The sequence below is a fragment of the Typopeltis vanoorti genome, chromosome 12 (assembly GCF_054136105.1).
Source record: "Typopeltis vanoorti isolate ZY-2024b chromosome 12, IOZ_Tvanoo_1.0, whole genome shotgun sequence".
Lineage (NCBI taxonomy): Eukaryota > Metazoa > Arthropoda > Arachnida > Uropygi > Thelyphonidae > Typopeltis > Typopeltis vanoorti.
The window spans coordinates 42,326,239-42,352,576 of NC_143560.1; the positions used below are offsets into that span (position 1 = coordinate 42,326,239).

Below are 26,338 nucleotides of genomic sequence, written 5' to 3' on the forward strand. Positions count from 1 at the left end.
AGAAATCAATTTGCTGGTCAAATAATTGATGGTATGATTAACTGAAGGTATAGTTATTTGAAGGTTGGATAACTAAGAAATGATTGTAATTATATGCATTAATTTTAAGACTTTTTTTTTTTTATTGATAAAGACTTCATATATGTACAGTTAATTCTTATAATAATAAAGATGTTAAAGTTCTATCTCGTTTCTATATAATTAATTTAAACACACACAGAAATGGTTGGTAAATATCAGTCACTTCTCACAATTTAAGTGGAAGCTTTGATTTCTGATTCATCCTTGGAACTAATAAAAATGTCCAAACTAAGACTACAATTTTTTTGTATGATTGAAAATTGCAGTCTAACTGCTTAACACATTCAGTGCCACTGATACTTTAAAGCATGAAACCAATATTTGCATATATTCTACTGTTGCTTCTAAAACTCACATATTTCTATCTACAAAATTCAGTCTGGTCTGAACAGTTAAATCATATGGATGTGTAGGCACTATATCAAAGTCATTCTGAATGGTCAGGGGAAATTCTGCCATAAACGAATAGCAGCGAACATGTTAAGCTGCAGTTTGAATACAGACAACAGCAATGAAATACAATCAAAACAAACATGCAAATTTTCCCAGAAGAGTTCTACACAGAGAGACTAATTTTTGATCCCCTCTTTCAATGAGTACAAATTCTGTTTTGCTTAAAAAGTGCAAAAACTATACCAGTGTAAACCTTTGATCTTATTTCAAATTTATTCTTCGGTTTATGAGGGGAAAAAACAAAATACAGTTCGATATGTTTTTAGATATATTTTACTAAAAAGTGAAAATGCGCATTATTCATTTTGTCAGTCTGCATGTGTAAGTCATTACCGAACTGAGTCTGGAGATTTTGAAATACAGAATTTGGTATCCTCACAGAAAATTGTGAACTAAATTTTGCTTTTATCAAAAATGTTTTGAAATTATATTATAGCTTAATATTAACTCCATTCTGTCTGGCTCAAATTCAGTAAAGTTTTGATATTTGCTGGCATGGTTGGCTGAGTGATCAGCATATCCACTCTCCATCCAAAAGGCTGCAGGTTTGAATCCTGCCATGGCTGTTTGTGATTGTGTGTGGATATGCTAGTGGTGGTGATGGGCAATAGATGTTGGTGGAGATAGAGTTGTAGAGTAGGTGTCCTCCCTGGAGATGTCATGTAATAATAATAATAATAAATAATATTTAGGAGTCATGGAAGCAAAAGCTAACTGAAAAGAGTGTCACAAAGTTAAAAATTTCTGAAAAGAAATTTTTAACTTTCGTAACAGAAGGATGCACACCACCACCACTCTTCATTTGACTATTGAAATATTTAACTGAACTCTTTGTGTCAATGTTATACTATTAAAATAAATTCACACGTTATCAGGACTAAACTGAATAACTGATGAAACAATCTTGTATGAAGATCAGCAATGAAACAGAAAGGAAGACAAAACATTCTCAATGGAAAACTTATAAAACTAGTGAAACACATCAGCTAATTCAGCTGAACTTTCAGTGAAGATGTCAAATTAAACATGGAAATAGATAAAATTAGAAAACCGGTATGGTGGGAAGCTGGATGATAAATTTATAGAATAAGAAAAATTAGCCAAATTACTAATTTAAAAAAAAAGCCTTTAATTCCCATACAGGGAGTAGGCAAGGCAGTTTCAGCCTTAACTTTTGGAGGCTGAGGGGGAAGTTCAATCTCCACCAATAGCCAATCAGAGATAGCTGGCCCAAGACTATCACTGATTATATACTGCATTCAGTGAAGATAGGCGAATGAAAAGTGCTGCCATCTAGTGGTCCCAAATGCTGACACTATGTTTACTCTGAAAATGATGCAGGTCATATGGTTGATTTTCTTTAGTTTATGGAACAAAAACCCACTTGTCCATGCCAGAGACCTACTAACTCAGGAACCAGGCGAAAAAAGGCTTAGTAAAAATCCCTGTAGTCGGCAACTAGAATTGAACTTATTAATATTAACTCCATTCTGTCTGGCTCAAATTCAGTAAAGTTTTGATATTTGCTGGCCTGGTTGGCTGACTGACACTCTTTGGATGATTTAGTGCAGTGGAAGGCACATGCAATCTCCAATGAGCTACACAGGTGCCAAATTACTAATGTTCAAATCAAGTTGAACTTATGGATCTGAGAGTACAGTTGGGGGAAAAAACTGTTGATCAAAGACTACACTGCAGATATCAGAATTCTGAGAAAAATTTAAGGGAGTGAAAAGATGTTAATTGCAGAATTATATCAGAAATGAAGATAGATCAGAACAATTATCCCCACCCCCAAACTTCCACAGTGCACCAGTTTTTTTTTTAATGTTCTGTGCTATTCTATTTTCTATCCATTCATCATGTTGGTCATTAATGACCCAACACTACAGAACTTGCTTTAAACATTGTAAGTTATATAATATTTAAGACTGCAAACAGCATAATCAAACAGCAAATTACACAATAACCACAGTAATTGACTTTAATGAAATGAAAGTACAGATATTTTGCACTGAAAATAACAGTACATCATCAGTGCATAGACAGTACATACAGCAATCAGTGGTTTATCAATAAAAAACTGTTGCAAAGTGCTACAAATTAATATTAATAAATAATATTAAAACTATTTCTGATGGATATGTAAAATAAGACTTTTGAGAGAGACAATCGTTCCAATTCAGCCGATGTAAAAAGGCTTCGCAACTTTCTTTGATAAAGCGTTAGTATTTAAAATTGCTATGGAGAAGACGAGCTTCATCCTACTGGATACTGTGTTTAGTGTCAATACTATGCTGTGCAGACCAGACTCTTAAGGTTTCATGCATTCAATATAATACTAATGTTCATTAATTATTTTTTCTACAGAATGGCCTGTCTGCCAAATATGTCAGATTATTTTAGCAAGGTATCTGGTAAACACCAGCTAATGATACAGCTGATAGTTTGTCTTTTGTAGATGGCAACAGATAAGAAATTTTGTTGATAGGAAAATGTGGGAATAAGGTGATACTTCAAAATTCTACCAATCGGTTCAGATATACCAGAAATATTAGGGATTAGAACCCTGCAGTCTGTTGAAGAATCCTGAGGTGTTGGAACATAGGAGTGAATTATCTGCTAGATTTGATTAGGATTGTAACCATTAAATTCCATTAAAGTTTTGACTGGAGTTCTTGTAAGCTTGAGGGAGAGGAGCACACATTATGTGCTCTATTAATTGGACTTGATAACACCAATTTTTTTGAGAGGTGTGATGAGCAGACTTTTTGATGAATGCATCTGCCAGTAAAGGCAGATTTTTGATAAACTACCAGCCTTTTTTTTTCTGTAGTGAATTGAATGTGTAGATTATAATAGATAATAGTAATAGGCTATTGATCTGTTGTAGGAAAGTGGCAAGTTCATTTTCAGAATGAGGTCAAACAACAAAAACATCAACATGAATCAACCAATGAGAGGGTTGGGGATGAAAGGATGAGAACAAGTATCTTCCAGATGGTTCAAAAATAGTTTGCCAAAGGCAGAGACGGACACGATTACATAAATAGCATGATTATCAAGAGTAACATAAATCATTTAAATCAATATGCATTTTGTAAGTAATATACGTCGCAATGCATTGTGTTAAAACATGATAAAAATAGGTATGGTTTATAAAAACTACGGGCACAAAATATTACAACTTTTATAGTAGTTTTCTGAAATTTGGAACTGATAACTGTCAAGCATAATTGCCTTATGGTTGACAGTTTGCCTTCTATCTTTTGCAGTTCACAAAAAACATTTCCTTTTCATTTTTGTAAACTGAAGATAAGCTGCAATCCTTATCTTGGCATTGCATTACATACACAACTTATCTGCTTACTTTTTTATAATAAAGTGACAAATGCGTTAGATCAGGATGTTGCATATACAGTGGTATATTTAGATTTTGCAAAGGCATTTGATAAATTGCTACATGACAAGCTGGTAATTAAATTGGAACGGATGGGACTGAACAGTAGATTAGTTCGCTGGATTGGAGATTGGCTGTTTGAGAGGTATCAGCGAGTTGTCTATGGAGGAGTGATATCCCAGAAGAGGAAAGTTACGTGGTGTACCTCAAGGGTCTGTTTTGGGTCCATTGCTGTTTAATTTGCATGTAAATGATATTTGGAGAGGTCTGAATGGTGATATGCAGTTGTTTGCAGATGATGCAAAGTTGGGGAGAGCTATCAGGAGTAGAGCAAATGCTGTAGCTTTGCAAGAGGGCTTGAATACACTGGCTGAATGGGGATGTAAATTCAATGTTTTAAAATGTAAGGTTTTGAAATTTGGGAAGCGGAGATGGGATGTAAAGTATACAATCGGTGGAAATATCTTGGATGAGATAGAGGAGATGAGAGATCTGGGAATGATTGTAGACAAGGACCAAAAATTTTGGGGACACTGAAATTGTGAAGACAACACGGCAGATAATGGGAATGATGCTGAGGACACCGACTTGTAGAAGGAAGGATGTTATGGTCCCTTTGTATAAGGCTTTGATCAAGCCACATATGGATTACTGTGCACAGATCTGATCACCAGGTTTTCAAAAAGATGAAGATGCATTGGAAAAAGTTCAGAGGCAATTGACTAAGGTGATTTCTGGTCTCTGGAACGTAGAGTATGAAGACAGATTGACGAAATGCAATTTGCAGAAATTGGTGGGTAGAAGGAGGAGGGGAGGGGGATATGATCGAGACATAAGCTGTTAAGAGGTTATTACCAGATTAATGTCGGGGAGGTTTTGGACAGAATGGGTGAAGATAGCAGGAGAACAAAAGGTTATCCCTGGAAGCCGTATAAGGAGGGTGTGAGCAAGGGAGTGAGAAGTTTTTTTGCATGGAGAGAACAGAGACAGTGAATATATTTAAGGTGCAGTATGATAAACTGTGTGTATAACAGTGGACCTACCACGATGAGTCTTTTGACTCCATGGAGGTTTTTATAATAATAATAAACTGCCTTTTAAGTTCAACAATTGAAATATCTTTTATACTGTTGAATGTTTTTCATGCATTTATCAGAGATGTACTGAGGAAACTGGCAAACTCACCTTGAGTTGAAAAGACCTGATAAAGGTTCAAGTCTTAGATGGGATTCAAATTCAAGTTCATTACAAAACCAGTTTGTGATGAACCAACCATTCATTTATAACCACTTATGCTCAAGAAAAAAAGAAACAAACTACCAATGTTTAAATCCTTGGAAGCAGTTTTCCATAATTGTCCTTGGTTAAAAAAAATTCTTTTCAGGATTCTAATGATCTTTCATAGCTCTAATATATATTTTCATTTATGCTTTCGTTCTCAATGGCACTGCAAGTTATTCTATTATATATGCTTTTGCTGTGAAAACAGTGATGGGAAAAAGTTAAGAAAATAATACTAGGGGATTCAATGATTCATAGAGTAAAAAGCAGAGATGTCTTTAAATAATATTGGCTGGGAGGTACTTTAGAGTGTGTGTGACTAGAGCTATAAATAGAGGTGAGAACGTAGATGAAACGATTGTAATAGTTGGGACGAATGATTTGAGAAGCAGTGTAAATCACGTGGCAAGAGATTTGAGGGAGATGGAGACTATCAGATTTAAGAGTAAGAGTGCTAAGATAGTGTGCTACCTAGTTATGATAGTGGAGAATTGAGAAGGGTAATGATGATGAATGAAATGGTAGCTAGAATGTGTAGAAAGAGAGGGCTTGAATATGTGAATGTATGGGATGAGTTTGATGGGAGAAAAAATTATATGCTGATGGTCTGCCTTTAAACTAGTACAGGAGTAAATGTTTACAGAAGTTACTGTTTAATGAAAATGTGTGGGTATTAGATCAGGTAAAAGAGAATTATCAGGATGGAAGGAGGGGAAAATGATGGCTGTCAAAAATAACATCAACAGGGAGGCAGGAAAAAATGGAAAATAAAGTCTAAATCTTAAAAATACCCTCCTCAGTTTATATACCAATATGAGAAGTATAATGAATAAATCAGAAGAGTTTATAGCATGGGTGATTATAATCCAGCCTCAGATAATAGGTACATTAGAAACATGTTTGACAGGAAATGATATCCTGACTGGAATTGAAGTTAATGGATATAGTATTTTTTTAGAGAAGACAGAAATTATAAAAAAAGAGTGTATTACTGATGATAGCAAATGAGTTGTGTCCATGTAGGTCTGTGAAAGTAGAGGGTATAAATTAGTGATTTTGAAAGTGTTACTAGAGAGATTTTGTTGGAATGTATTACAAACCTGGGAATAATGAACAAGATAAGAAATGCATGGGCAAATTAGTTTAGCTAGTGAAAAAAGCATTGTAATAATAGGGAATTTCAATTTTCAAAATATAAATTGGAAAGAAGTAGTTTATGGAAGAAAGGAAAGAATTTGAGTTCTTAAGGGATCACTATCTCATATAATTGGTGATGAAAAGAACTCATGGGCAAAATGTACTGGATTTAGTGATAATGTTCATCATCATCAAATTCCTGCCATGTACCCTCAAGGGGTGTACAGGTTATGATAGCACCACATGAAAAAATTACATCATTACTAACTTCCTATCTACAATTTTCCTCCAAATCAGTCTGTTACTCGTCAAGACTACAACGTTATCAGATCTTATATTTCTATCGTCTAAGGAACTTTGTACCATATCAATCCACCTATATCTTGGTCTTACTCTGGGTCGTTTTCCTGCCAACCTGGCAGAGAACACTTGTTTTGCTAATCTTTCCTCACCCATTCTGTTTAAGTGACCATACCACCTGAGATTAGCTCTGCTAATGCATTCCTGGATGCTGACAATATCAAGTTCTTTCCTAACATCCTTGTTTTTAATATGATATTGCCATTGATGCCATCTGTTCACGCCTATAATCTTTCTCAGGACTCTCATATCTGCAGTCTCTAGTCTTTGGTCAAGTGTTTTACTTCTGACCCAACTCTCAGATCCATAAGTTAAAATTGGTTTGAACACCGTCTTGTATACAGCTAATTTAGTGTTTTGACTAATTTCTCTCTTATTCCATATGAATTTATTCAATTGACTTCCTACTATACCAGCTTTGTTTATTCTGTTGTCTATTTCCATATTTAATTTACCATCTTCACTAAAAATCGTGCCTAAGAAGCTGAAATGTTTTACTTGTTCCACAGGTTCTCCGTTCACAATGCATTTGACATTTTCAACGATTCTGCCTATTTTCTATTGCTGACCTTCATACCATATATATTAACAGTTATTCAATTTAGCCAGGGAATCTTGCAGACTTGTAGCGGATTTATTTAGAAGTATAACATCTTCTGCATGAAGCAAAGAGCTTACATTAACATCTCCAATTTTGATATCATGTTTAATACCACTTTCCTTCATAATGTGATCCATATAGATAATGAATAACAGAGGGGATAACGTACATCCTTGTCTCGCACCAGATTTAACATTAAACCATTCCTTCAATTCTAACTGCTGACTTACAACTCAAATAAAGACTAAGTATTGCTTGATATAATGCCCCATTGACACCACATAACTGTAGCATATTGAATATGCTTCTCTCTTGTCACATGCCTTTTCCAGATCAACAAAACTTAAATACAGATCTTTGTTATATTCCCATGATTTCTCCACTATTTGTTGTAAAGTGAAAATCAGATCCCGACAGCCTCCCTTTTGCCTGAATCCAGCTTGTTCTTCACCCAGCTTTTCTTCCACAATTCTTCTCAACCATTTCTCAAGTATACTGGCATAAATCTTACCAGAAACACTCAGTAGAGAAATACCTCTGTAATTCTCACATTCAGTTTTATTTCCCTTTTTATATATGGGTACTATGAGAGCTCTACTCCAATCATTGGGAATATGCCCCTCTTTCCAGGCATTCTGAACTATGCAGTGCAGCCACTGTAAGACTTTTATACCACCATACTTCAGCATTTCTGGTCGAATATCAACTACTCCTGTTGCCGTTAATGTTGGATAATGTAATTGTCAACAACATAACATTTCCACCAGATGGTGACAGTGATCATGTAGTCCTGACCTGGGAGGTGCAAAAGCATGCAAAAAGTGGAACTATATGGCAGGAGATTATGGAAAACTCAGAAAACAGCTTTGAGTTCTATGGAAAAAAGAACTTGAAGGAAAAAAAGATTAATATGGCATGGATCACAGTTAAGAAGTATTTGATGATGGCCATAACCGACTGGGCCAAAATCCAAGAGAATTAACAAAATAATTGTTAAATGGATGAATAGGGAAATTAATCATCAATTCCAGAAGAAGATTATATATAAGTTTTGAAGACATTAACAGTTATATGAAATCTATAAAGTGCAGACTATAAAAGGTTATACTTTGTCACTCTATAAAAGAGTGACAAAGTATAACAAGATAGGCAAAATTAGATTATGAGAGAAGAGACTAGCAAAACAGGCTAAGAAAAATCCCAGAGTTTTTCTGTTATGCAGCTAGGAAAAGAAAGAATGATTGTGAGAAGATAACTCTGCTGAATAGAGATGGCACAAGAATGACCATTTTGCTAAGGATTTTCATACTCGCTATTCTAAGAAAACAGGAAGTTGAGGAATCAATACTTCAACCCAGTTCCTTGCAAGTGAATGAGATAGAAGTCTGATTGTTTAAGTCATCTTGATGTGACTAAGACTATTGGACTAAATGGAATTTCACGTGTTATGAAATAAGGAGCTGACAATTCCGTTGTAGGTTTTTCCACTTGGTTATACTATAAATTAAAGATGCCAAGAAATTATATTCTTAGTTTAATCCTTTATCCAAGTGTGAGCAAACAAAGTTTGGGGATGAAGTAATTTCAGGTGGGAAATGCATGACTTCATATCACTTGCCTTAGTATAAAGCTCGGATAAAGGATTAAACCAAGGATATAAGTTCTAGGCATCTTTAATTAATAGTATAACCAAGTGGGAAAACTTCCAACATTTATCTCTAATCCAGAGTATTATAATAATACGGTTTGACACCTTTTGGCTACTTGTATGTGGAAATATGACTTCTGCATTATTTAAACCTTGATATCACCTCTTGGTCTGGTTCCCATTGATGAGACTTCAACCCTTCCCATAATGCATAGTATTATACATGTTCATGAGGATATGTGCTTTGCATTATGGGATACTAAGGCAAGTGATGTGCAGTCATTAGCTTCTATATACAAGTTGCCCAGTCCTGAAATTACTTCAGGCGCAAACTTTGTTTGCTTACACTTGAATAAAGGATTAAACAAAGAATATAATTTCTTGACATCTTCAATTTATATTTATGAAACTTCCGTTGTTGACTCAATTGTTGAATGAGAGTTTAGTGTCCTTAACAATCCCTAATAAGTGGAAAGAAGGCAAGATTGTTCCATTGCATAAAGGTGGAAGCAAAACATATGTTTCAAATTGCAGACCAGTTTGCATTTCTGGAGTGGTTGTTAAGAGAAGAGATTGGTTAGGAATAGAATACAGGACTGGTGGAAAAGGAAAGGATTCTGTATAGAGGTCAATATGGCTTCGTTAAACGGAGGTTTTGTTTTACAAATTTGCTTACATTTTTGTAAGCAAATTTGGTGATTTTGCTTACAAAGTCATCAAATAATAAGGTGACCATAATAGTCACCTTATTATAATATCATAATAAGGTGTGACTGCAGTTCTGTATAGGGGTGATTCATATAGAGTAATACTTCTGGATTTTACAAAGGCATTTGACAGGCTACCACATAAACTAGTGTATAAGTTATGCCAAAGGATTGGAAAATCAGTTGGTTGACTGGATAGCAAACTGGCTTTCTTATCGATATCAAATGGTGGTGTATCAAATGTGACGTACCATGTCTCACAGGAGGAGAGTTACCAGTGGAGTCCCACAGCATTCTGTTCTAGGACTACTGCTGTTTAATTTGTTTGTTAATGATATTGCCAGTAGTATGCAAATTGATATTCAGCTGTTTGCATGTCATGCTAAGCTGGGAAAGTTATTAGGAATGATGCATATGTACTGGTGCTTCAGAGTGATTTGAATTAAGTGAATATGTCAATTTAACATCAGTAATGTAAGGTTTTGCACTTTGGGTCTCAAAAAAAATTTGAGTTATTTGGTTTGATCTTTTATCCAAGTGTAAGCAACGAAGTTTGCGCCTGAAGTTTTTTCAGGACTGGTGCAACTCATGGCAAAGGTGTTATAAGTTCTCATCACTTGCCTTAGTACCCCATAATACAAAGCACATTTCCTTGCAGACATGTATAATGCTATGCATTAAGGGAAGGGTCACTACCCAGACTGGTTTCAACTTTTATTGAAGTCTCATCAGTGGGAGCATCAGACTTCTCCATTACTTCCACCTCAGTATCACCACCTCTGGGTCTGGCTCCCACTGATGAGACCTCAATAAAGGTCGAAACCGGTCTGGGTAGTGACCCTTCCCTTAATGCACAGCATTATACATGTCCACAAGGAAATGTGCTTTGCATTATGGGATACTAAGACAAGTGATGAGAACTTATACCACCTTTGCCATGAGTTGTCCTGAAAATACTTCAGGCACAAACATTGTTTGCTTACACTTGGATAAAGGATTAAACCAAATATATAATTGGTAGCATAGCCAAGCAAAAACTCACCATCAACAATAATTATTATTATTCGTGACACCTCCAAGGAGTCCAAAGACTCATCGCTGGAGGACACCTACTGCACAACTCTCCGTCTGCACCACTACACGAACCTCTACCACCAATCAACATCAGCGCCATCTACTGCTCACCACTACCACAGGTAGTATTTCTTGTCTGTAAATTGCGTGTGTTCTGAAGACCCAATTTGTCTGTATGCAGGATGAAAAACCCGAGTTTCTGGCAGAAAAAAACCCTGCTGCATCCGTGTGAGATCGACTAACTCCCCATCGATTGAAAAAGTCCATATAAAAGATTCCTCCCGTCATGACGAGAATCGCACTCAGGCCTTTTCCAATCGAAGGGCTCAACGCACCGCCGTTCTTCCAATTGCGCTACGGAGGCATGAAATGTAATTATAATTACATTTCACAATGGATGAACACCATAAAAAAATGCACACAACGGAGCATTAACAATGAAATGACCAACTTAGACCTAATTTTTTTTAATTTCTATTATATTTTCATTTTTTTCCCAATACATTATTTAAAAGTAACTTGTTCACAACAGAACTGCTCAAAATTAGAGGACTAAGAGAGACTTAGTCCTCTAATTTTTATCACCTTACATAAAATAAATTTTTAGTAGTTAAATAGTCATTTTCATTGGTTTATCATTAGATATTTTGTTGTATTGTATCATCTATCATTCCCACGGGGTTTCTGTATAATGTAGTAGTTGCTGCTGTTGCATCAGCATTTTGTACTTAGATCACCAGGGATACCAAGACACACACTAAAAAAAAAAAAAAAATAATAATACAGCAAATGTTATCAGAACTTCACAACTGGCACATACTCGTACAAATAAGTGACCAAAAAACCATTGTATTAATTGCTCTAAAAGTATTGGACAATGCTAGTTGTTGTGGTCATGTTCTGTAGCATTATATGTCATATTCTGGTTGTTAGGTTTCTAATGAAAGAAGACCAAACTTGGTGTAGAATTAAACCTTGTGTTACTGTGTAAGGATTTGAAGTATTATGATATTATGAGGCTTTATGATCAATAAATATATGGCATTTCTGTTTCTTACCAAACTACCTGGTTAAGAAATCATGTATGGAAGGCTAATCTGTTCTCAACATTGTATGTGTTCAGGTGTGTCAATCTCCCCAGACCTGTTTGGAGGATGTAAGCACCCTTAGATCTTATACATTGGCAAACGGCTGTTTAAGTTGTAATCATGAGACAACAGTGCAACTTTGTAACATGATTACATTCTGAAATCTTGTTTATGTAAAGGAGCTGTTGGAGGTATATTAAGAATTTTGTTAATTGTCTTCAAGTTTATACCCTATGAGGGTGAAGAAAATCCACTGTGTCATCTCTAGGGACACTGGTGAATAGACTGACATCTAAAGTGGCTAGGATATCTGAAGATTTTATATTTAAATCCTTTACCCCAGTAACATGTAAGCTATTTTTCACATATTATTCAGTCCATCCTATATGTAGAACTATCAGGTTTGATGGATACTTTGCTAAGTTTGAGGTCATGGAATCTCTCCCATCTATAATGTGATGTTAAGGGAGTATCCCGTTTGTGGATTTCTGGTAATCCATAAAGATTATATGAACAGTTTGCACCCAAAATTCACTCTAACTAGAAGATGACAAAACTTACGAAGTAAATGAACAAAAAAAAGATCAATCTTTTCAGAATATCTACTGGAACTGGAAGAATTTTACATGATGCTTCACACCACCACCATCCATTACAAAAGATAGGTATGATTAAAACATTATAAGATAGAGCCTACAATATTTATTTCCAGTACATGAAAAAAAAGGCCAGAGTGAAAAACTGTGCTATCTGAGACTCATCCTCAACGGGTATAAACCAAAGACGATTAAAATTCTTAACACACTTTCAACTGCTTCTTTACATAAACAAAATTTCAAAAATGCAATCATGTTACCTTACATCAAGAATCTTAAAGTTGCAGCCCTGCTTTGTGATTATAACATTGAATTGGCTTTTTTTGCCACTATATAAGATCTCTTGGTTCTTACATCCTCCTGTAATTCCAGAAGTTATTGCTTCTTGTGGCATTTGCATTGTAAGCCAGACAGGAAAGTCTAAGGAGATATGCATGTCTGACACATGCAAAGATACTGATGAAAGCAGCAGTGCAAATCAGGATTAGCCTTCCATACAACAAACACAGGTCACCAAGTAGTTTAGTAAGAAACAGAAATGCCATATATTTATTGATTATAACTGTTTTACAAGAAAGTTCCAATAAGACTCAATTGCTTCAGATCCCCAACACATAATTTTAAAAAAAAAAAAAAAAGCTTAATCCTACACCAAGTTTGGTCTGCTTTCATCAGAAATTAACCATGAATCTGGAATATGACTTATGCTACTGAATGCTTCAGTAAGAACTAGCACAGTTCCAATGCATCTATAACAATTAAACAATGGTTTGCTGGTCATTTGTTTGTATGCACTAATTGTGAAGTTCTGATAACATCTGTTGTGTAATTAATTTTTTTCTAGTTTTTATATAAGTTTTGGTTATCCCTGATAAGTCGAATGACAAAACTTGCTGGTTATATTGTTTATTTTATTAACACAGTTATATGTTATGAAACAAGTGGTCTCAATACCAAAAATTTATTTAAAAATACAGTTAATATTAAAGAAAACTGTTGACAGAAGGGTATTAATAACAAATCTAATCATGTTACACTATAAATACCTGTGAGTAAATATCGGGAATTTGACGAATGTCAGTCATCAAACACACTAATAATTCAAAGATACATCATGGCTATGTTCTTTGTTCACTTCCAAATAGTTTTAATGAGTAATACTAGAAACAAATGTGCAGCAATTTTGCTTCTGGTATTATGTCACTGTGTTAAGTTTTGAGCTACAGGTATTCAAATGTTCACTAAATTATTCATATATAATGCTACATTAAGACTGGAGCAGGACTGTAGGAAAGTAACACCAGCAGGAAGAGGTCAAGATCTTTGAAAATATTAGATTAAAAAAAAAAAGTACAAGCCATTAGGAAAAAGAAAACCAGGACGTCCTCTTAAACGATTCAACAATGACTTCTAAGGCCGGAACAGGCCATGCTAGGCCTAAATCCTTGATATGTATAATGATGATGATGAAAAAAAACAAAAAAAAAAAACTGTTAAACCCAAAAAGGATATAGATGCATTAAATTCAATAAGTATCATTTACTCGAGAAAATCAGAACACTTAACTGGAAATTTTCCAAAGGTTGAAGAAAACTGTCCCTCTCTTCAATATCACATATTAAAGAAAAATTTTATTTTAATTTAAAATTTCCAGGTGACATGGATGAAGAAAGAGGATCTAATGCTCTGTGACAGAGAAGATACAAAAATATCAAAAATGTTATACCGCTTAAAGGTTATTCTAATTATATATATCTTAATCAGATCTCAAACTATATGCAAAAAACTTTCTACATCTTTTTCTCATCCTGAGATTTTTATTTAATAAGGTCAAAGCACTTTGTGGCAACTTGTATATGTAAAATTTATAAATTCTGCATTACTTGGCATCTCAGGGTATGGCTCCCACTGACGAGACCTCAATAAAGGTCAAAACCAGTCTGGGTAGTGGCCCTTCCCTTAATGTATAGCATCATACATGTCAGCAAGGAGATGTGCTTTACATTGCGGGAGAATACTAAGGAAAGTGATCAGAGCTTACTCCACCTTTACCATGAGTTGCCTCACACCTGAAAATACTTCAGACGCACTGTTTGCTTACTTGGGGAAAAAAGGATTAAAACCAAGTTCATAAAATTGCTTGGTATCATTAATGTATAGCATACCAAAGGTAAAAAATTTTCTATATGTAAGTTATATTAAATTCGCACACAAATGAAGTGTATCTCATCAAATTACTGACATGTACCCTCAAAGGGGTGTACAGGATATGATAGTACTACATGAAAAATTTACATCATTACTAACTTCCTATCTACAATTTTCCTCCAAATCAGTCAATTACTTGTCAAGACTCCAATATTATCATTATCAGATCTTTTATTACTATCTTCTAAGGCACTTTGTACCATATCAATTCACCTATATCTTAGTCTTCCTCTGGGTCGTTTCCTTGCCAACCTGGCAGAGAACACTCGTTTTGCTAATCTTTCCTCGCCCATTCTGTTTAAGTGACCATACCACCTGAGATTAGCTCTGCTAACGCATTCCTGGATGCCGCGAATGTCAAGTTCTTCCCTAATATCCTCGTTTTTAATATGATATTGCCATTGATGCCATCTGTTCATGCTTCTAATCTTTCTCAGGACTCTCATATCGGCAGTCTCTAATCTTGGGTCAAGTGTTTTACTTCTGACACAGCTCTCAGATCCATAAGTTAAAACTGGTTTGAACACTGTCTTGTATACGGCTAATTTAGTGTTCCGATTAATTTCTCTTTTATTCCATATGAATTTATTCAATTGACTTCCCACCATACCAGCTTTGCTGATTCTGTTGTCTATTTCTATATTTAATTTACCATCTTCAGTAAAAATCGTGCCTAAATAGCTGAAATGTTTTACTTGTTCCACAGGTTCTCCATTCACAACACAGTTGACATTTTCAATGATTCTGCCTATTTTCATTGTCTTTGTCTTTTTATTGCTGACCTTCATACTATATCTATTACAAGAGCTATTCAATTTAGTCAGAGAATCTTGCAGACTTGTAGCGGATTTATTTAGAAGTATAACATCGTCTGCATAAAGCAAAGAGCTGACATTAACATCTCCAATTTTCATATCATGTTTAATACCACTTTCCTTCATAATGTGATCCATATAGATAATGAATAACAGAGGGGATAATGTACATCCTTGTCTCACACCAGATTTAACATTAAACCATCTTCCTGTACTTCCTTCAATTCTAAATGCCGACTCACAACTCAAATACAGACTAAGTATTGCTTGATATAATGTCCCATTGACACCATATAACTGTAGCGTATTGAATAGCTATTCTCTTGTCACTTTGTCATATGCCTTTTCAAGATCTACGAAACTTAAATACAGATCTTTGTTATATTCCCATGCTTTCTCGACTATTTGTCGTAAAGTGAAGATCTGATCCTGACAGCCTCTATTTGGCCTGAATCCAGCATGTTCTTCACCAAGCTTTTCTTCCACAATTCTTTTCAACCGTTTTTCAAGTATACTTGCAGAGATCTTGCCAGGAACACTCAGTAGGGAAGTACCTCTGTAATTCTCACATTCAGTTTTATTTCCCTTTTTAGATATGGGTACTATAAGAGCTCTACTCCAATCATTGGGAATTCGTCCCTCTGTCCAGGCTTTCTGAACTATGCAGTGCAGCCACTGTAAGACTATTATACCACCATACTTCAGCATTTCTGGTCAAATATCATCTACTCCTGCTGCCTTTCCACATTTCAAGCCTTTGATGGCTTTTTCTACTTCTAGTATAGATATGTATTCCTGACTGTATGCCTGTTGAGTGTTTTTTTACCACTGTGCTATCACTGCTTGTTTCATTTAGCAATTTTTCGAAGTAATTACTCCATACTTCAAGAATATCCTTTTCTCCGGTTTTCATGTCACCTTTATCATCTTGCACTCCTTTTACTGCATTCTTTCCTCCATTTCTAAGCTTCATTAACAACCTGCAGAATATCTTACCACCTTCTTGATATTTATTTTTCTATGTTCTTGCCAAAATTCTCCCATGACTTTTGTTTAGCTAGTTTTACACAGTATTTTGCTTTCTTACATTTATCTTTGTATTCTCTAAGAGTAAAAACTGATTTATTTGCCAGGAACTTTTGATATGATTTCTTCTTTCCCTTCACTGCCTCTTTAACTTACTGTGTCCACCATGGAGTCCTGATTTTTCTATCCTTGCAGACAACCTCACCACATGCCTCTCTGGCTGAATCAATCAGGGTTTTCTTCAAGGCTTGCCACTGAATCTCCAAGGTTTGGTTCCTGTTCTCAAGCTCTTTCATTTTTTCTTTAATAATCTTTATGTATGTTAGTCTACAGTTCACATCCGAGAGCTGCTCAACTTTTATTCGCTTTAAAACTTTCTTACATGTTATTCTTTTCAATATGAAATTCAATTTTATTCTGCTCAAGACTAAATAGTGATCGCTTCCAATTTCAAATCCTCTGTACACTCTGGTGTCCTGCACCAGGGAGAAAACATCACTGTCAACAATAACATAGTCAATGAGACTTTTCTTATTCCTTGCCTCTTCTCTCCATGTGAATTTGTGCACATTTTTATGTTGGAACATGGTGTTAGTAATAACCAGTCCATGTCCTGAGCAGAAATCCAAAAGATATTTGCCATTATTATTAGCTTTGTTCTTTTCTCCAAATTTTCCCAAAATATTTTTGTATGTCTCACAATCGTTTCCTACTCTGCTATTCATATTCCCAACAAGGACCAACTTTTCCTTTTTCATTGTGTCAGTTGCTTTTTCTAAAGCATCAAAAAATTCCTCCACTTCTATCTTAGTAGAACCTTCTGTGGGACCATAGGCACAAATAAGTCTCATTGTCCAGTTCTCCATTCTCATATTTGCCCACATCACTCTACTTGAGACTGCCTGCCATTCAAGAAGATTAGCCTCGTATTATGTGTTGAAACTATGGCTACTCCTTTTCCTTGATTGTCATTTCCTGAATATACCATTTTGTATTTATTGCTCAGAAAGATCTCACCAGTTTTTATCTTTTTTGTTTCAGTCACCCCTATTATGTCGATCTGTACTTATCTAATTCCTCAGCTAACGCCATTTATTTGCCATTCAGGCTTCTTATGTTGATAGTATCTATCTTTAACTCTGGTGATGTTGAGATAGGGTGTGTTTTCAGATTTGTTCCAGTAGCTGACATTTCGCTATTTGTCCTGGTTCCCTGGTGAAAACAATGGGGGCCTTGTTTAACCAGACGATGCCCCAGCCGGCATGAAATTTTGTCATGTTGTACTATCATTTTTTATTTTGGTTTAACCAATAAGAATACAATTTTGTTGGCTAAATCCAAAATTTCCAGCCCATCCTCGTTCGTTCAGTATCCAGGTAGATACCCAACAGGTTGCATCACGAGAAGGTGAGGATTGGACATTAGGTCAGAAGCCCTGGTCGGTTCTCCGCATTCCTTTAAAGGCCATGTGGAGGTCTCCTCTCAGTTATACAGCTTTGACCCTTAAGTACCCCTGAAGTATATCTGCCTGGATTAAATAAAATTTTTGGGAACAAGCTTCATGCTCTATTGAACTTAATCTGTTCATTTATGCAACGATTAATGAATATGAATTTGTCACATTTGTAAATGGTACATCAAAAATGCACTATTTCCCATTCAGAAGGTATAAACTTTCTGCAATTATGCAGGAAAAAAAAAAAAAAAAAAAAAAAAAAAAAAAAAAAAAAAAAAAAAAAAAAAATCAGTCAGGTCTATGAACAACTAAATCAATTTTTGGTGTGTTAATTTTTAATAAGATAAAAACTTGATGGTTAGCTATAAATTACTTGACTAAATAAGAGGAAGAGAAGAAATAAATGAAACAAATTATAATCTCCAATGAGAATTCTGAGTTCATCAAATTCCTGATATATATCCTCATGGGGTGTACAGGATCTTATGATAGTATTACATGAAAAGTTACATGATTACTAACTTCCTATCAACAATATTCCTCCAGTTTAGTCTGTGATCTGTTAACATTCTAATGTTATCAGATCTTATACTTTTTCTAGAGCAATTTTACTGTATCAATCCATCTTCATCTTGGTCTTTTTCCTGCCAAAGAATACTTCTTTAGCTAATGTTTCCTCTTCCATTTTGTTCAAGTGTCCATACCACCTAACACATTCTTGAATGCTAACAATGTCAAGTCTTTTCCTAATATTCTCATATTTAATATGATACTACCACTGATGCCATCTGTTCAGTGCCCTAATCTTTCTGAAGACTTATATCTGTGGTCTCCAGTCTTTGATCAAGAGTTATGAATCTGAGAGCTGGGTTAGCAATAAGTTAAAATTGGTTTGAGCACTGTCTTGTGTACAGCTAGTTTAGTGTTTTGACTAATCATCATCTTCTCCCTTCTACATATTAGGCCTGTTGAACTGTTACAGACCTATCTTAAGCCCTTCTAAGTCATACCCATTCCGAGGATAAGGTAACTAGTCCTATGCTGTAGCTGCGTGTTCACGCGCCCAGTTGCCTGCTTGCAGGAGGAAAAACCCTGCTGTCCACATCCAAGACTGGATAACTTGGCTATGCCTGAGAAAGATCCTTAAGCTCCTCACATCGGCGACAGGAATCAAACCCAGGACACTACTTTCCCAGGAATATGGCTGTGAAGCGCATAGCCATAGGCTAACCGAGCGGACATGTGTTTTGACTAATCTCTCTCTCTTATTCCATATAAATTTATTCAGTTCACTTCCTACCATCCCATGCTTTGCTAATTTCACTGTATATTTAGAAATTTACTTTGCTATCTTCACTAAAAACTGTACCTAAATAGCTGAAATGTTTTACTTGTTCTACAGGTTCTCCATACAGGATACAGTTAATGCTTTCAATGTTTCAACCTATTTTCATTGTCTTTGTCTTTTTAATGCTGAATTTCATACCCAATGTATTACAGCAGCTCAATTTGGTTAGGAAATCCTGCAGAATTGTCCAGGATTTATTTAAGTATAACATCTGCATAAGAGATAGAACTGAGATTTTGATATTGGTTTAATACTGCTTTCCTTCATGATGTGATCCATATAGATTACAAATAACAGTGAAAATAATGTACGCTTTTTTGCACACCTGACTTAATATCAAATCAAGTACCTCCAATTCTAATTGCTGATTTACAACTCATATAGACTATGTATTGCTTGATATAATGTCCCATTTACACCATATAACCAAAGCATTTTGAGCAGATTTCCTCTTGGCACCTTATATGCCTTTTCCAAATCAACAAAACTTAAATACAGATCCTTGTTATGTTCCCATGATTTCTTAATTATTTATCTTGAAGTGAAAATCTGATCCTGACAACCTCCTCTGTTTGGCCTGAACCCAGATTGTTTTTCTCTCAAGAATACTTGCATAAATCTTACCAGGAACACTCACTAGAGAAATTCCTCTGTACTTTAACCATTCAGCTTTATTTCCTTTTCATAGATGGGTACTATGAGCACTCTACTACAATCATCTGGAATTTTACCCTCTGACCAGGCCTTCTGAATTATGGAGTGTAGCCACTGTAAAACTTATACCTCCATAATTTAGCAGTTCTGGTCAAATATCATCTACTCCAGCTGCCTTTCCACATTTCTGGTTTGTGATAGCTTTTTCTACTTCAAGTATAGATATATATTCCAGACATTCTTGTTGAGTGCTGTCACTACTTGTTTCATTTAGCAATCTTTCTGAGTAATTCCTCCATACATCAAGAATATCTTTATTCAGTTTTCATGTCCCTCTTTGTCATCTCTAATTCCTTTTATAGTACTCTTTCCTCCATTTCTAAGCTTTTATAGCCTCCAGAATATTTTAACCGCCTTCTCGATATTTATTTTCTATGTTCTTACCAAAATCTTCCTATGACTTTTGTTTAGCTAATTTTACATAATGCTTTGCATTCTTACATTTTTCTCTGTATTCCCCAGGAGCACAAGCTGACTTATTTGCCAGGAACTTTCGATATGTATTCTTCTTTTACTTCACTGCCTCTAACTTCCTGAGTCCACTATGGAGTTCTGATTTTTCTATAGTTGCAGATCACATGCTTTTCTGGCTGAATTAATCATTTTCTTTAGGGTTTACCAATGCATCTCCAAGGTTTGGTTCTTGTTTCTAAACTCATTCAGTTTTTCTTGAAATGTTAATGATAAAAATTCAAAAATAAGTTCAGAAGTAAGAGAGACTTCAAAAAGGCATTAGACAGTTTATGGTGAAGACAGGGAAGAGGATTTTTTTTTAAGAAGGGAAAAAGAGACTGAAAAATTGCTTTTTTTTCCCCAGCATCATTTTATTAATAATTCATTTTTTTATTACTCTATTTCAATGTTTATTTTATATTATAATTTAAAAAAATTAATGGGGTTTTTATTAACTAGATATTTGTCTTTTCATTCCGATTTGTTTGAAATTAGTGATTACTCCCCACCCTCCACTTCCCAGTCAACGCACAAAGTTAGGTTAATTACTAGTTACTGCCTACAGATGTTACAATCATCTAATATTCAATTCCCTTGTCTAAAGCTTAGAAAGGAATTACTTGTTGGAAATAAGCTGTGGTCATAATAAACTGGAGAGTTGGATGCCACCTAAATTCATTGTATATAAGTACAGCTGAACACACAGGCAGGTGTGAAAAAAAATAAAAAAATAAAATAAAACAAGTAAAGCAGACAAGATGGGAGGAGGAGGAAGTTACATGTGCATGTGAATGAAAAAAAGCAATCCTATCTGTGTCACGGAAATATGTTAAAGATACTGGTTTAGTCAAGGAACAGAAGTGATGAGTCAGAGTATGGTCCTACAGATCAGTCTTTTCTAATCGTGGAATTGATATTTGATGTGGGATTTTGTGAGGATGAACTAGTTTTCTGACAAGCATAAACCTAAATTACACATATTTCCTAAGTGGTATAACTTGGTTAAAACTTGTAGTTTTAACCAAGTTATAATGGCAAAGTGGTAAAACTTGGAACTAAAGTTACAGAGGAATTCATACCACTATCAACCCCAGATGGAAAGGGTCCCTTGGTGGAAGACTGATCACAAAATGGTTTTTTAGAGAAAGTAATATAATTAAAAACTGCAAAAAAAATTCTTTACCTATTGTAGGAATTGTTGTAACAATCTCTCCTAATTTCAGTTTATATAATATTGTTGTCTTTCCTGCAGCATCCAAACCAACTGAAAAAATAAATAAGCATTAAGAAATGTGATTAGCCAACAAATTATAGATAAAACAGAATGAAAAATTCCTTTACTTGTATCTATAATATTACTCAACAAAATAACATATGCTTGTACGCTCCTCACACACTATAATCAGTTAAATTTTTAACCGATTTTTAAATTTTTTAAACACGATAAATTGTTAGCAATGTAATCTTTATATTTCCATTTGAATGAGTGAATACAAATTTCAGAATGTGATTAACAGAAGTCACATGGTACATACAATCCCTCCCCATTACTTTAATTGTTGGTCACGTCCAATTTCACAGCTACTGCATTATTAGTTCTAATTTAAGAGATTCGATTAATCTCAACCTCAGTTTCTGTACAGCAGTATCAGGATGGGCTAATGACCATCACCAACACAGAACTAATAGCAGATATGATTTGATAAAACCTAATGCTCATGAATAATTGTCACCTCACATCAATATACAATTTCTGATACCTCAATCTTTTCTAACAGATGGTTATCTTGTTTAGCCCTCAATCCTTATGACCAGAATTTGACAAAATATTCAAAATCTTACTCACCATGAAACAGTACTTGACCAAACAATCCCCCCCACACGCACTTTTTTAAAAGATAAATCCTAACAAGTCAATAGGGGTTCTTTAGAGTGATTAGCAATACATTGTCATTGTTTGGAGAACATTTTAATTGTGTGAAAACCATTTCAAGAAGTTGAACAGCAAAAACATTGATTTTTGGATAATATAATTTGGTGTTGATTTTTGTCACCAGAATGACCTTTATATCACTTTTTTCTTTTTTAAGTTAAAAAAAAGAAAAAGAAAAAAGTTCTATTTTGTCCAGTCTGCAGCTATTGCCACAGGTAAGTAAATTTTAAGCCATGCTTATGTCATTTTTGTGAATAAAATGTAACGTTGCATACCATATACTAAAAGCATAAGGGCAGCCTAAAGATAACTGAGTCACAATCTAGAAACAAAATTTTTGAAAAGAACTTCAGACCTCTAGTGAGCAGGATGGTGATTTTACATCAAGATGAAAATCTTCTACTGCTTGATAAATACATAAACCTGCAGTGGGATTCCAACAAGGTCAGATTACAGAAGAAACAGTTGAAGTCAGTTCAATGATATAATATAGCAAACAAGCTAGCAAAGCTTTCAAATATCTTGACAATTATGTGCTATGCTATATTTCAACATAGGAAATACTGTTATCCAGATGTTAGTGCTATGCTGAGAAGCAGTAGCAATATGAAAGTTAGACTAATTGCTCAGTGACAACATCACCTTTGTCTCTGGCAATAAAATCTTATTACTTGGTCTCCCACATCTGTAAATGCTGTACCATGTTGGCCTGGTTAGTTTATCTGCTCTGCAGCCAGGAGATTGCAGGTTTGAATCTTGCCATGGGTATTGATATTTGTGATTGTGAAAATACTAGTGGTGGTGATAGGCAGTAGATGGTGTGGTACGCTGTAGTTGAATGAGTGGTGGAGACAGTTGTAGAGTAGGCGCCCTCCCTCTATAAGTCTTTGGACTCACTGAAGGTGTCACGTAATAATAATATATACATACTACTCAGTTTCCTTGCGCTAGTAACACATTCTGACATACACATGAATTAATGAATGGCAGCAACAGGTTTATTATAGCTACATCATTCCCATGCATTCTCAAAATTAATGATTTGAGAATGTGAAATTTGCCATCTCAGTAGCTATTCTTAAATTACATTAGTTGCTAATACACTTTGGCTATAACTGAAGATGCTAAAAAATATGAAGACATAAGCTATTTGGTTGAAAAAAATTAAACCAAACAAGCAAAGAAATAATAAATATGAAATAAAATAAAATAAATTTTATTTCATATATATATATATATCATCAAATTCCTGTCTTGTACCCTCAAGGGGTGTACAGGATACGATAGTACTACATGAAAAAAATTACATCATTACCAACTTCCTATCTACAATTTTCCTCCAAATCAGTCTGTTACTTGTCAAGACTCCAACATTATCAGATCTTATATTTCTATCGTCTAAAGCACTTTGTACGTATCAATCCACCTATATCTTGGTCTTCCTCTGGGTTGTTTTGCTGCCAACCTGGCAGAACACTTGTTTTGCTAATCTTTCTTCGCCCATTCTGTTTAAGTGACCATACCACCTGAGATTAGCTCTACTAACGCATTCCTGGATGCCGTGAATGTCAAGTTCTTTCCTAATATCCTCGTTTTTAATATGATATTACCATTGATGCCATCTGTTCACGCCTCTAATCTTTCTCAGGACTCTCATACCTGTGGTCTCTAGTCTTTGGTCAAGTGTTTTACTTCTGACCCAGCTCTCAGATATATAAGTTAAAACTGGTTTGAACACTGGCTTGTATACAGCTAATTTAGTGTTATGACTAATTTCTCTTATTCCATATGAATTTATTCAATTGACTTCCCACCATACCAGCTTTGCTGATTCTGCTGTCTATTTCTATATTGAATTTACAATCTTCACTAAAAATCGTACCTAAGTAGCTGAAATGTTTTACTTGTTCCACAGGTTCTCCATTCACAACACAGTTGACATTTTCAATAATTCTGCCTATTTTCATTGTCTTTGTCTTTTTATTGCTGACCTTCATACCATATCTATTACAACAGTTATTCAATTTAGTCAGAGAATCTTGCAGACTTGTAGCGGATTTATTTAGAAGTATAACATCATCCGCATAAAGCAAAGAGCTGATATTAACATCTCCAATTTTGATATCATGTTTAATACCACTTTCCTTCATAATGTGATCCATATAGATAATGAATAACAGAGGGGATAATGTACATCCTTGTCTCACACCAGATTTAACATTAAACCATCTTCCTGTACTTCCTTCAATTCTAACTGCTGACTTACAACTCAAATAAAGACTAAGTATTGCTTGATATAATGCCCCATTGACACCATATAACTGCAGCGTATTGAATAGCTTCTCTCTTGGCACCTTGTCATATGCCTTTTCCAAATTGACAAAACTTAAATACAGATCTTTATTATATTCCCATGCTTTCTCGACTATTTGTCGTAAAGTGAAGATCTGATCCTCACAGCCTCTATTTGGCTTGAATCCAGCTTGTTCTTCACCAAGCTTTTCTTCCACAATTCTTCTCAACCGTTTCTCAAGCATACTTGCATAGATCTTGCCAGGAACACTCAGTAGGGAAATACCTCTGTAATTCTCACATTCAGTTTTATTTCCCTTTTTATATATGGGTACTATGAGAGCTCTACTCCAATCATCGGGAATTCGTCCCTCTGTACAGGCTTTCTGAACTATGCAGTGCAGCCACTGTAAGACTTTTATACCATTATACTTCAGCATTTCTGGTCGAATATCATCTACTCCTGCTGCCTTTCCACATTTCAAGCCTTTGATGGCTTTCTCTACTTCAAGTATGGATATGTATTCCTGACTGCATGCCTGGGCAGTGTTTTTTACCACTATGCTGTCATCACTGCTTGTTTCATTTAGCAGTTTTTCAAAGTAATTACTCCATACTTCAAGGATATCTTTTTCTCCCGTTTTCATGTCACCTTTATCATCTTGCACTCCTTTTACAGCACCCTTTCCTTCATTTCTAAGCCTCTTCAACAACCTCCAGAATATTTTGCCACCTTCTTGATATTTATTTTCTATATTCTTGCCAAAGTCCTCCCATGACTTTTGTTTAGTTAGTTTTGCACAGTGTTTAGCATTCTTGCTTTTGTCTCTATATTCTCTAAGAGCAAAAGCTGACTTATTTGACAGGAACTTTTGATATGCTTTCTTCTTTTCCTTCACTGCCTCTTTAACTTCCTGTGTCCACCAGGGAGTTCTGATTTTTTTATCTTTGCAGACAACCTCACCACATGCCTCTCTGGCAGAATCAATCAATGTTTTCATCAGAGTTTGCCAGTGAATCTCCAAAGTTTGATTCCTGTTCTCAAACTCTTTCATTTTCTTTTCCATAATCTTTCTGTATTTTAGTCTACAGTTCACATCTGAGAGCTGCTCAACTTTTATTCCCTTTAAACTTTCTTACATGTTATTCTTTTCAATATGAAATTCAATTTTATCCTGCTCAAGACTAAATAATGATCACTTCCAATTTCAAATCCTCTGTACACTCTGGTGTCCTGCACTAGGGAGAAAACATCAATATCAACAATAACATAGTCAATGAGACTTTTCTTTTTCCTTGCCTCTTCTCTCCATGTGAATTTGTGCACATTTTTATGTTGGAACATGGTGTTAGTAATAATCAGTCCATGTCCTGAGCAGAAATCCAACAGATATTTGCTATTATTATTAGCTTTGCTGTTTTCTCCAAATTTTTCCCAAACATTTTTGTTTTCCCAAAACACACACACACACATATATATATAAAACTTATTTTCCAACCTATGCAGTCTAAGTTCAGATGCGGTCAGTCAGATGCTTCATTAAATATGAAGCCAAAAAAAACTAAAATTGAACACAATACTATGTTAATTTAATTTTCTGGACACATTTAAGACTAAAACTTAAATTTTTGGGAGAAACTACCTTACCATATTCCAAACAAGATCT

General features: G+C 34.9%; 1 protein-coding gene across 1 annotated transcript in view; it reads right to left on the reverse strand.

Moving 5' to 3' along the window:
• Positions 1-26,338, reverse strand: part of Arf4 (ADP-ribosylation factor 2) — a 93,925-nt gene that overhangs the window by 51,408 nt on the left and 16,179 nt on the right. Inside the window, exon 2 of the mRNA XM_090402066.1 lies at positions 21,630-21,710. Coding sequence (XP_090258192.1) covers positions 21,630-21,710 — 81 coding nt within the window. The remainder of the gene's footprint in view (positions 1-21,629; positions 21,711-26,338) is intronic.